Source organism: Apis mellifera, linkage group LG15, assembly GCF_003254395.2.
Source record: "Apis mellifera strain DH4 linkage group LG15, Amel_HAv3.1, whole genome shotgun sequence".
Classification (NCBI taxonomy): Eukaryota; Metazoa; Arthropoda; class Insecta; order Hymenoptera; family Apidae; genus Apis; species Apis mellifera.
In genome coordinates this window covers 2967206-2981133 of record NC_037652.1, presented here as the reverse complement: position 1 = coordinate 2981133, position 13928 = coordinate 2967206, and the positions used below count along the sequence as shown (strand labels likewise).

The following is a 13928-nucleotide window of genomic DNA, read 5'->3' as shown; positions in this document are numbered from 1 at the left end:
TTTTTCTTCACAATCTCTACAGTTTTTTTTGCACAATTTACAAAAATTCTATATATATATTTCATAAGCTGCATGTTAAGAATTTATTTTAATTCGATTATTGGATTAAAGGAATCTTGATGTATCATATTTATTACATGTCAATTGGTGGCTAAATTTGTCATGAAATTGTTATAAATGACTCGAAGAGTTGCTAAAAGGAGACAATATTGCAATTACTGAAGAGACACGCTTTTCCAATTTTGAGATGACACTAATGAAATTATTCCCCTTTCGGGTTAACGAGCTACGAGTGGAGTCGAGAGGGAAAGAGAAGAAGATGGAGGATGAAGTTGGAAATTGATGGGTTCTTGTGAAAAAAAAATAGCAAAGATTAAAAAAAGATTGTTATATTCTTGTGTTAGTAGTTGCATTATTTGATTTTTAGAATTTTGGATTCAATTTGGAAATTATTTTTAAAATTTGAATTATTGAATTATAAGTTTTGAATTTTAAATTTTAAATATTAGACTCTAAACTTGAAATTTTTTTAAATTTGAATTTGAAATTCATAAATATTCGATTAATGAATTATCAATGTTTCAAGTTATTGGACTTTGAATTTTAAATTTTCGTGCAATGTATTTTGGATTTTGGAATTTTTATTAATGACTTTAAAATTAATAGATTATTAAACCTAATTGATGATTATTATTAAACTTAATTCTATACTTTGAATATTTAATTTTTGAATTTTTTAAATATAAAATTTCTGAATGCAAAAACTTTTAAACTATCTATCAAGAGGAAGGAATGAAAAATTCGACAATATATTTTTTTACATCTTTTCTTTATATCTTTTTCTTTTATTGTTTCATGTTTCTACAAATTACAAATATTCTCTTCAAAAGTATTTTCTTATTTTGTATTTGTTCAAGCTTCGTAGCCTTGGATGATCCTCAAGGGTTGATAATTGTTGACGACACTTATTAAAGAATCGGTACGCTCTGTGAAATCATTTGTGACAACAGAGCGTACAAATTCTAAAATAAATAACGTAACACACTCGAATTCTCACAAACTGTGTTTCATCTTCATCCTATTTTGTTGTTCCTATTTTTAAAATTTTAAATATAAAAATATTCATATTATAAAATTCAATCTCTATCATCAGAAACGAAAAAAAATTACAAATTCTTCCAATCTTTCGTACAACTATGTCTTAATTCTAACTAAATTATTAAATAAATATAATAAGATTAAATAAAATTTAAAAATAATTAAAAAAAATTTAATAAAATTTTCTCCTGTCATCAATTATTAATATTGATTCAAGCTAAAGAAATTGCTATAATAAAGCAACAAGATTTAAAGTACAATGGAGACCTGTTGCACGATAACGCAAGATGTCGCTCATTGAAGTCAAGGATTACATTCACTTTTGCCTCTTATATCGAAATACAAAAGAACCAAGAACAAATTTTTTTCATCACAATGAAAAATAAAAGTTTGTTTCTAAGAAAAGATTCATATTTTCATGTCTGTTTGCCTGCTTTTAATTGAGTCATCTCACTCTAAATATATATATATCTCACTTCACATTTAATGGAAAATTTAATTTATTGCATTTTACATAAATATCTGAATATCTGTAAATGATTTCTTGATGTTTTTGTCTTTATATTTAAAATCGATTCAAGATGGTCCATAAATAGAGCGAATCAAAAATTCATTCATATAAATCATAAATGATTTATTGAAAAGCATAATGATATAAGTCTAATAAAAAAACGAAGTATGCTATTTTGTTTTAAGTTATTCAATATAAGTTAATTCAATGTAATAATAATTTAATTTGTGCCAACACAATATTGAAATTAAAGATAATATAAAACTATTAAACATATAATAAAAAAAAGATTTTTATATCATTATTTATATCATAATTTAATTAATAATATATATTCATTTCTTTTCTTAACCTCAATCTCTATTTTACTTCAACGTCATCATAGAACTAACTAATATAATATAATACCATATAATACCATATAATACCAACTTCCTTTCATTACTTCTTAATGAACTAACTTATATAATTAATTACACATTATTTTATACAAAATACAAATCTACATTCAATATTTCATTTTGCCCTTTTATTTATTCATCATTTCTAATCTCCTAAAATCCAATCTCTATAATAATTCAAAATGATTTCTCTCCATCCGTTTTCCCAAAATGAAAATAGAATCTCATACATTTCTTACTACATTTCTTATACTCAATGAATTAACCATATGTATAATTAATTATACATTAACTTCATTATAAAATACAAATCACAGAATTTAGACACTTTTCATTCAATATTCTTCCTCCTAACCTCAAAATCCAGCACCACCAAGAATCTACGCCAACTTCTTTTTAATATTTAATGAACTAAGAATGATGATTCCCTCTACTGTCTTTCGAAAATGGAGTTACACGTTTCTGCGTTCGCGGTTGAACGCCCCTGCAAATTTAATCGGACCTCGATGCGGTCTGATACCTGGCAGAAATCTCGACCGCGGGAACACGGTTCACCTCGCAGAGGGATAGTCGGTCGATCTTCTGCCTCGTTTCTTGTGTCGAGGTCTGGGAACAGGCAGCTGACCTCGATCAAGGTATTTCCATTGGAAATTGGGTGAACGGTGATCGTGACGAGATGTTAGATATGGTACATTAGAGGTGGAAGTAACGAGGATCACGATTGTAGGAACAATAAAGAATAGGATGGTTTGTGGCTGTTATATATGTATTTGAAAATCATGTATCGTTTCCACGTGATTATTTTTCAGTAATTAATGAACTGATATTGCTTTCAGTTTCTTTAAAATTTTATAGTAATATATTGAAATAATCTCGTTTTTTGAAACTGGATCTGAACCAGTAATATTGCTTGATTCTTTTAAAATATAAGATGATTTATAAATATTCATTCAAGAAGTGAATCTATGTATCAAATTAAGTAAAGATTTTTATCCTTTAATCTAATTTAACCTAGTCTAATCTATATCTTAATTATTAATTTTCATAATAATTCCAGGAATATTTATAAAATTTAAAACATATTTCTCTATGTGTATTTCTAAAATAATTTTTTCCTGTAAAAATATTTTTTACGTTAAAAATTAATTTTTCAATAATTTTTGAACATTTAAATTAGCCAATAAAAAAAATTATTACATTCTTTCTTGAAAAGATTTAATACATTCAGGAAATTTTCTAAGATTCTCAAGGATACTCGTTCCTTCTCTTTCTCCAACGTTTTCTCGTTCTATTGCATCCATCAAAATCTCAACGATCGAAGAAATTCAATTCTATGGAATGTCACTAAGAACGATTCTCAAATCTTAATTATACGATCGTACAGTTAGAGTGGCACGAGTTCCATAAGTTCTTGTCACGTCGACGGTGTACGATTATTTACGAGCGACGTAAATCGTATTTTTCAAGAAACGAAACAGTAGACTCTGACTGATCGTATCTCCACGCGAAAACGAATTCTGCCAACGATTTATGCCCCATCTCTCTCTTTCCTTTGTTATTCAATGAAATTTATTTAGAAAGCTAATCGACGACAATAATGGAAATAAATTATAAATCTCTCTTGAATACTTTTAAGATTTCTTATCATTGAAAATTTCTCGATAATTTCTCGTTGTTCTCAAGGTTTTCTTTCTTTTTCCCGCCATCTTGTCGAGTATTTTTATTAAGATTTCTTTTGTTTAAAGATTTTTCAAATAATTTTTTTTCTTTTCATCTTATTAAGCATTGCATTATCAAATAACAAATATGAAATTAAATATTTTTTTTTTAAATCTTTTTTAACTAAATTTATCACTGTGCTGTTCAAACTTTTTTCTTGTCATTTTCTTTAATATTTTTCTATTTAATATCCTCACGTAATATTTTAAATATAATAACATAAAATATAACATCCGCTTTCATATCTTCAATCGTAAAAATCGTTTTCTTCAAAAGAAAAGATTCCAGTTTATTATTTAATAATTCCTTATGCATAAAAGAAACAAGTTTATCGAGAAGAAAGAAAGAAAAAAAGGATGTTGTCGATGAAAAGAGTTGATCGGTAAAATCGAGGGGTGGGGAATGGGGACAAAAGGTGAAGAGTTTTTGCTCTCAAGAGCAAGAAAGGGATGGATCGTTGAAGAAACGGTAATCAGAGTTGGAAAAAGGTAAAGAGAAAGATGAATGGACCGCAAGAATGAGGTTTCCTTTCTCGCTAAGTAGTTTCGAGCCGCTTTGTTCCTCCAATGTCTGACTATACGCGGTCGATTCTACTTCATCACATTAATAACGAATAGCTTATCTCCACCTCTGGTAAATTATGGATTAAGTTTCGCTACGATTTATTTGTTCGATTTCTCAATGGGGATGGACGATAAGTTTTTAAAGAAAATGGACGAGACAATGGTAAGAAAAATAATGGCCAGGTGAAGGAAGATTTAGAAAAATTACTTCCCCAATTATTTTCCTACTTTGTTCTTTTATTCGATTCCCTTCCTTCCGTCGATTTAATAAAAAATAGGAAATAAAATCTTGTAAGAAACGAAAAATTAAATACAATTATATCGGTAAAAGAGAATTTGAGATAATAATACGTGAGAAATAAGAATCAGAAAAATAATGTAGGATAATGAAAGATAAAATAGAAGTAAGAATGAAGCAATGATAAAGTTGCTTCTATAAGATATAATTTAATCAAAAATTGGAAATGAAGTTCTTTTAAGAAATAAAAAAGAAGTTGCAATTGAAAAGTAATTAATGCAGAAAGATAAAAGAAAAAGATAGAATTAGATCCTTTTCACCTGTCCCTTGGAATCTGTCTTTGAAATCGATCTCTCAACGAATGTTTAAAACAAAATCTCGTAGAAAGTAAGTGAATGGAAAAAGTTGCTAATAAAAGACGATTCAGAGTAATTACTTTCCCAATTATTTCCTTAATGTTTTCTCCGATTTTTCGATGGACCTACGGAATAAAATCTCGTGAAACTTGTACATAAAAAAGAATTCGAAATAATTACATACCCGACCATTTTATCCATCCTTTAACTTTTTTTACCTGGAAACTTTTTTTCCACTTCGATTTAATAGGAGAAACTGAAATACCTTTTGTATTTTTCTTTCACTCTTTGCCATAAATTCTATCCTTTCGTTTCTTAATAAAAAAAATATAATAAATATCGAATAATAAATATATTTTAAAAATATATAATTTCAATTCCTCGAAGAATCATAATTTTTCCATTCGAAAAATTAAAACATTAAAACATAGAAGAATGAGACCGAATTCCAAGAATATTTTTTATCTTTTTTCTTTCTCTCTTTGTTTTTGAAAAGAAGTGAATTCCGTTCTTTTCTTTCTTCCAATAAATTGCGGGATTCATAAATAAAGAAATAGAGAAAGCGAAGATGAAAATAAAGGATGGAATGCACAATCGATTGTTGCGAATAAAAATCGTAATTCAATATGAGAAAAAGAAGAAAAAGGAGACGTCTCATCAAATTTTTTAATTTTAATTCTCTTCATCTACTTGATATTAAATTAATGAAGAATATATTCAACAGTGATGTGAAAACGATTAATTATTTCTTTGATTTATATCCAATTTTTAAATTTCTTTTTATTCTTTGATGGCTGCTATTAAAAGGATATTTTTCAATAGATTTTATTTTTATTCTTTCTTTTTTCTCGAATTTTTTTCATTTCAATTGAGAAAAATACATGTATTGAAGAATTTATATTATTTTATTTCATATGTTATTATGTAATAATATAATATATAAATTAAGTTAATTTAATATTTTTTTTTTTTAATTTTAAATACATGAGAAAATACATGAGATTGTATAATATCATATAATAATTTTACATTACATTTTAATTATATAATGTAATTCATTTATGATAATTTCAATAATTTTTCTTTTTTTTTTTTATATATTAATTTCTTACAATTTTAATTTCTTACATTTCTTAGAAGAAATTTATCAATATTTTTTTCTTCTTTCCTTTTTTCTCCTTTCTTTTACTGCAAATAATATTCAGTGAACTTTTTTTTATCAAATTTACATATATAATATCATTTAATATATATATTTTAATATTATTACCTATTCTATTTCTTTACATTTCAAATTCTAGTTCTTTTTTCTTCTTTCCACGTGTGTTCCAGTTGCATGTCACTTTCTCTCTCGCTCCTTCGTCTACCATTAAAATCAACAAAATTCTTCGCCATCGTCGATCAAGCCGTCGAATTCGACCGGAAACGAGCCATCCCCTCCATTTCAATCCCGAAATTCCACTTCCGCACAATAGTCGATGCAATTAAATCGTTTCGCATCGTATGCCATCAGAAGATATATCGAGCCCCGTTGGGAAATCGTGAAATATCTATGAATCTGCAATTTTTATTTTTTTCTATTTAATCTATTTTTTTATAGCATCTTTTATATATTATTTACTTTTAATTTATATAAATCCGCTGGCTTTCATATTTCCTCTTATCGATATTTATTTTCATAAATGTTCTTATTTTTTTCATATTCTTTTTTTCCTTTTAATACTCTTCTTGAATCTATAATTTTTTCATATTTTCCTTTCGTAATTCTTTTTTTATTCTCTTCAAATTTTTATCCATTCTTTTTAAATTCTTTTTTTTTTAAATTCTTTTCCATTAATTTTTTAAATAAAATTGATTACACTGAACAAAGAAAAATAGTATTTATCACTCACGACGAATGTTAAGAGTGAAATGTCGGAAGGTTTAAAAGCGGCGAACACTCAATCGTCAAGGGCTCGAAGGCTCGAAAAGAACTTTAAAAAGGCCCACTCGACGACAACTCGACGTCTCAACGATTTCGAAGTTTCACAGGATGCACATCTTTCTTCATTCCTTCTCTGTCTCACTCTTAAATTGTCTTGAACGGAAATTCATTCGAACGTTTTACCAGACTTTTCCCTTTTTCATCGCCTATTCATTCGTAGTCGTTCATTCTCATTCAGAAACAGATTCGTTAACCGTTCTTTTCACTTTTTCTTTTTTTTTTCTAAAATCTTTTAATGAACTTATATGACAATAGAAGAGATCCTATTATTATTAGAATTAGAATCTTAGAAATATAATCGTATAATTTTATTCGTCAATATTTTTTAAAATTAATTTTTTAATTAATCGAAAATTTTCACGAATTAGCTTGTCGTTGTATCTGATATAGTGTGAAATTTTGTTTTTCATTGTTAATGATGATATTGCCTAAATTTAATTAAAAATAATTATTCGATTAATTCATCAAAACATCTGTATAATTTCTAAAATTTAACCTAACCAAACTAATTCTTAAATGTTTCTCTTGCATGAATTATTTCAAACATATTCTCAACTTATAGATAAAAAAATAATAATTCAATAGAAAATCAAAAAATCACTTTTTATTATCCTACCAAGTTAACTTTTAAATTTCTATGATCAATAACAAAAATTAAAAATAAAATTCAAATAAAAAAGTTCTTCATACAAATCATATCATATATATGCGTAAAATTCACTCAACTATATCATAAACAAATAAACTTTCACATTCATCATTACAAATCAATGCAGGAAGAAAAAAAAATAGACAATTTTCTCGTTTAGACGTTTTTTTTTTATCTTTTCTCTCACGAACTTCTTTAATAATGTATCTATTGAAATAGTGCTCGAAGCAAATGTAAAATGTTACGCTGTACGTTGAAACGCCATCTATACTCACACTTTCTAAACACTTTTCTCGCACGGAAATCACGTATCCACTTATCGATCTTTATTCGATAACCGATAATCGATGTAGAAACTTTTCTTTTTATCCTTTTTCTTTTTTTCTTTTTTTCGTTTATTCTGTTTTTTTTTTTTGTTAATAATCTTCACTCATTTATTTAGGAGCTTGGAACAATGTCGGATTTATTATCGAGCGTTCCTTGTTGAATATAATAAAATCTTACACGCTAAGGAAGTCGCCTAGAATTATAGTATCGTTAATATATAACTTGTTAATATATTATCCGAAAGTCATGGTTTTTTTTCGCTCTTTTTTTGCTTGTGTGCGTCCTGATAAAACTTCGATATTCAATAATCCTTCGTTCTTTTTTTTTTATTTATATATTTTTTTATTGATATGGATATAATACGGAATGATTCGAGGTAGAATTGCTTTAAAATTTTTTTGCTTTAAAATTATTTTTGTTATTTTTTTTTTTTTTTTTTGCAATTTAAATCGTATATGTATGTATGTACGAACAATCGAAGATCGAGATTATGAAAATTTGGAAGGTAGATAGAGCCACAATGATTGCGTATCCACGTGGACACAAGCGCCACCTTTGTCACTTTGTGTTATAAAAATACATGGATAAAGTGTAAGCGAAGTTTGAACGAAGTGATCCGCAACAATTGTAGCTTTTAACAAATATTTTTATTCAATTTAAAACGGGATTATATAATGTTCGTGGTGTGGAATATCGAATTCGATTCTTCATGGATTTTTGATGAAACATTTTTTCTACTTGATTAAATTAATAGAATCTTGATTTATTAAATTAGAATAGATTTATAGATTAGAACTCATAGATTATTATTCGTGGAGATTTGGAATCTTAAGCAACTTATTTCTATTTGATTCAATAATGAAAGTATTAATATAAATAGATTCGTGTCGTTGTTCAATTTGGGATTTTTCCCTCCCCTTTTATTATATTAGATATAAGAACAGTTATATAGAAGAAATTGTAAGATGACTAGTAAAATGCAAAGATTAATTTATTTGCTGTCATATGGCTGAATTTTATCATGGCGAACATTGTGACATTTTGATCGTAACATCGTGACAAATTTCAAATATTTGTACGAATATACGGTTCCTGTGATGTGACAAATTTCCAATATTGATACGATCACCTGACAAATTTTCACACTAGTGTCATTAAATATTGAAAATACTATTGTAGATGTTTTCATCAAATATATATTTCACGAATACTATTATATATATTTTCATTATATAAGCTCTTATCATACAAGAAAAATTTTAAAATTACATTGTATTATAAATTTTCCACATATATTTTCTCTACTGTATTACAGAATGTTTATATTAAATTTGTCAATTTATCGATTTCCATTCAAATACGTAATGGCAGTACGTAATCAAAACCTAACCTCTCCGTCTCGAATTAACAACGTTGCATCGAAAATCCACATTCGAATCGATTTCTATCATTATTTTTAAAAAAATTGAAAAATTATTCGAATTTGGAATAATTTCTACCTCGAAACATTCGTCCAACAATAACAATGTTAATCGATCGGTTGACATCCGTGACGGGAAACAGGTTAAGTGTTTAAGTATCATTTACGCTAGACTCGAGCTAATTTTCACTTTAGATAAATCATCTCTTCGCCTAATCTCAGAAGAACAGGTATATAATCGCTAATAATTTCTGTATGCTACCTTCGTGATATTTTTTTCTTTTTTTTTTTTTTTTTATTATTTTCATTGCTTTCATTCGTGAAACAGGTAAAGTAGATTATCATCTCTACTATTTGTGACTCGCTTACCGGCTAGGATGAATCATTCTACAATTTAGGAATTTCAGATGTTGGTTAACCTGAGAAGAGAACGAATATTCTCGTTTTAATCTCGATTGTCTATATCGAAAACGATAAAAATTAAGTTTAATAAATATTTAATTCTTGTTTTCCATTATTTGATTTAGCGAAGGGGAAACAAAAAAAAAAGAGAAAAATTCGTGAATCAGAGAAAGTTGGGAAAATTATTTATTTTGATTAAAAAGTCCGTTTTAAATTTATCTCTCATAGCAATTCAACTCGTGTAAATCTCTACTCGTGGTAATTGACTAAGACGAATGATTTTTAATTGACCAATACGAGCAGCATGGAAATAGGATACCGTGCAAGAGAAAAATTGTTATTTAATAAAATTCTTCGTAGAAGTGTTTATAATTCTACTTGACGACTTCTTTCAAAACTTTTAATCATTGGAAAAGAAGAGGAAGGAAAAAATAAATATTTAGAAAACAAGATTAAAACGAGGTAATACGCAATCTCCTCACACCAACCAATAAGATATTACGCAGTTTTTTTTTTTTTTTAATATCTCACGCGTGCGTTCGTTAATTACAATTATTAAGGCTACTTCAAGCGGTTACAACGGTAGTAATAATAATCGACAAACTCTCCATTCGATTTCGACGCCTATCGATCTTTTATCGCTACTATGTATATATTTATAATATATATATATATATTTATATATATATTTATATATATACTCTTATATATATATAAATATATATATATATATTTATGTATATATATGTATAATTAAGTTTATGTATAATCGGTGTAATACTTCCAGTTTAGTGTCGTTAATCTTTTAGTAATGGTAATAGTTAATGGTAATAGTAGTAATTAGTAGCAATATAGTAATAATAATAATTCATAATAATAATAATCAATAATAATAATAGTAATAATAGTAATCATAATAATAATAACATTATCATTATTATCCTCACTGTTCCTCATTAAACTGTTGTCTGTATGTAGGTTATATATATATAGGTATACATATATATATATCCACGCGGGTTTCATTTTTTCTTTTCTATTTTTTTTTTCTTTTTTTCTCTTTTATCATTTCTTCCAAATTACTAACTTATTCTTTTTTTTCTTTTTTTTTTTGCCCTTCTTTTTTCTCCTTCGTGAACGAATCTTACGAACTATAGAAATATGTCGGATTGACCACGAACGATCGAACCATCGAGAAATCCTTTTCGCGCGCTTTCGCCGTACTTCCGCTTTTATCTCATCCGCTATCACGGGTTTTTTGTGGTCCAATTTTTTTTTTTTTTTTTTCTATTTCTCGCGATCGCGGTAGCCAATTTTTGCTCGATTGGAATTGACGATGAATCGATAGTTGTCTATTTCTCCTTTTTTTCTCTCTCATTTTATATTTCATATTTTCCTTCGATTCTTTTCGAAAATATATTAGAATTATAATACACGTTTTCCTTTATTTATTTATTTATTTATTTATTTATTTTTTTTGCGTTTGAATATTACAGGAATAAGTTTTGAAATATTTTGAAGAGAGATCCAGTGGAATATGTGGCAAGTGTTGTCATGAAAGGAAAATAGAGGAGAATAAACTTGGGAAAATGGGATGGAAAAAGTCGAAGAACTAAATGGGAAACCGATAGAAGGAGGAAGAAGGAATCGAAAATCGATCATCGTGAATGAAGCTGAGAGGTTTTTGAAGCAAAACCAAAACGCAAAAGGAAATAAAGTATATGGCGAATAGACGGATAATCTAATGGTATCGTCGAATAAATAAATTTCAATCTTTTCAAATTATGTATAATAAAAAGAAAATAACAAAATTATAACAATTATCTATTTCATATCAATATTCGACAATAATCTAATCGAATTAATGCAATATTTAACAAATTTAAATTTAATGAATATTCAATTAATTATTAACTATTATTATAAAATAATAATCCAAATACTATAATTTTCAGGATCATATAATATCGTAATATGAGAAATTTCTTTGGATTAAATCGATACTCAAGAAATTAATGATAAAAGATTACATAAGGAAAGTAATACGAATGAATCATCGAAATAACATTTTCCAAACCTCGAAGAATTCCATTTCGTCTCTGTTCGAAGCAGAGAACGTGTCATCGAGAATCCCCCTTTTCCAGCTCTTGTTAGATCGAGCACTCATGGTTGCAGTGGTATGAAGTGAAGAAAAGAGGTGGAAGAATCGGCGAACCAGTTCTCGAATAAATCGAATTCAAGAGTCGCTCAAGAAGCGAGTGTCAGCTTCGAATAAAAGGAAGCTGACCGATGGAAATTCAACTGTGAAAAGAATTCGATCTTCTTCGAATGTATGAAATGTCATAAAAAGAATCCATAAGAAAGTATCTCATGGAATCATAAGATTGTTCAAAGTGTAAGGTTGATGAACATAGAAAAATTGTTTTCTTTAGATAAAAAGAAAAAAAGAATAAAAGAAGTTAGTAGAATGTATCTGTACAAAATTTAAATTATCCAATTTAAACAATATTTCAATCAAAAGAGAAAAGAAATATCTTTATCTCTCGAAGAACAAAGATTGAATTTTACCAAGAACTTAACCTCTCTCACGGATGTTCCTAATTTCCTTAAATGTTTTACATTTAACGAGAGAGGGGAAACGAATTAAACAACTTAAGGAACTTTCGTATACGTATATAGAACGGAATTTCTTTACACAAAAATTAAATTAAATCGAATAAAATTCTCCAGAGAGAGCGTTTCGCTGGTGAACTAAAGTGAAATTAAGAAACTTGAATCACCAATTAAACTTTCCGTTTAATTTATACATTTTATTACGTATTAAGAATGGTTTCTTCATTAACCCAGAAAAAGGAGAAGAAAAATATAAACGTCGATGCAAATAAAAGAATAATAGAAAGGTAAATAAAAAGAAAATATAGAAAAATGGAGCATCACATACTTTTTCAAACTTACTTTATCAAACCAAAAAAAAAAAGAATTTATTCAAACCAAAGAATCTATGAGAATGGTGGAGCGCGTAGAAAATCGATTGAAGGATGGAAATTTCACAGATATTCATTTCACAGATCAAGATTGTTCGACAACTATCGACTGGTCAGCGTCCAATCAGCAAGATAAAGGCCAGGACAATAATCGATGGTTAGCGCGGTGATGTCGAAGGGATCCCGTAGCTTCCATTCGCGGTCACCTGGTCGCTGGAAACGACGTATTAGCCACGAAGCACAAGGAGGAGCACCATCGTGATCGCGACGATCGCGAGGCTGTTGCTGGATACAACCGATGGGGCCGAGTTGCAACCGTCCTGCTGGCAACAATACGTCATCGTGCTCCAGGCCTCTGTAACAGGACGATCGAATGGACATTTTAATTACGAAATCTGAATGATGATGATTAACGTCGCTCGAGATAGTTGCGAATATTTGCGAGATTTTGAGCGTTAATCTTCGTTCTACTGATAATAACTCGTGTATTTTATTTGTCTCTCATTTTACTGACCTGTACTACTTGACAAATGTTTTATTATAGAGAAGATTTAAAACAGAGGTATTATTTTGTATTCTTATTCTTTTGGATTCTTATGTTTTTGTTTATCTATATAATTTATATGTATATATTTGTTCATATGTGTATACATTTTTTTACAGATTTTTAAACATATTATATGTTTTTGAAAATATGATTTTTGAAGAGATAAGTATATTATTTTAAAAAGGTATCGAATTTTATAATTAAAAAATGATTAGTTGATGATTATCAGAATTAAAAGGTAAAGTATAAAAATAATGCGCCATTTTTGTTTAAAATTATATTCTCCTTATATACTACAAAACTGAAAAATTTTTGCCTCAAAACTTCTAGGAAAATTTCACGTATAATCTCCTATTAAATTATATTCTAAATCGAATTTTTGAACCTGTGAAAAATTTCAATTTTATATTAGGAGAATATGATAAATAAGGAACACAAATTTGTGTATAATACATTTTCATACACATTGCCTTGCAATATTCAAATAACTTCCAATATTTAAATATTCATTCAATTACACATCCTAATTCACAAACGTAATTTAATTAAAAATTTTTCCCTCGTCTGCATCATGCAAATGATTTTCTCACCTCGAGCAAATACTCGAGCAAATACAATTGTATAAAAAAGAAAATGCAATTTCATAACTGAGGAAGGATCGTTGGAAAACAAACCAATTAACCTTTAATGCACAATCCAATCTCCTATCTCGTTGAGTGAAACAAGCGA

At 27.7% G+C, this 13928-nt stretch overlaps 1 protein-coding gene and 1 non-coding gene across 2 annotated transcripts in view; both read right to left on the bottom strand.

Moving 5' to 3' along the window:
* Positions 1–936: 936 nt before the first annotated feature.
* Mir927b (microRNA 927b) lies at positions 937–1050 on the bottom strand. The gene is given in 1 exon segment (NR_039496.1): positions 937–1050. It is a non-coding gene; the product is annotated as a microRNA 927b (primary transcript).
* An 8488-nt stretch (positions 1051–9538) lies between these two features.
* The window catches only part of LOC408547 (toxin 3FTx-Lei1), a 101389-nt gene continuing 96999 nt past the window's right edge, over positions 9539–13928 (bottom strand). The window contains exon 4 of the mRNA XM_006559974.3: positions 9539–13007. Within this exon, the coding sequence (XP_006560037.1) occupies positions 12880–13007 (128 nt within the window). The 3' untranslated portion in view covers positions 9539–12879. The remainder of the gene's footprint in view (positions 13008–13928) is intronic.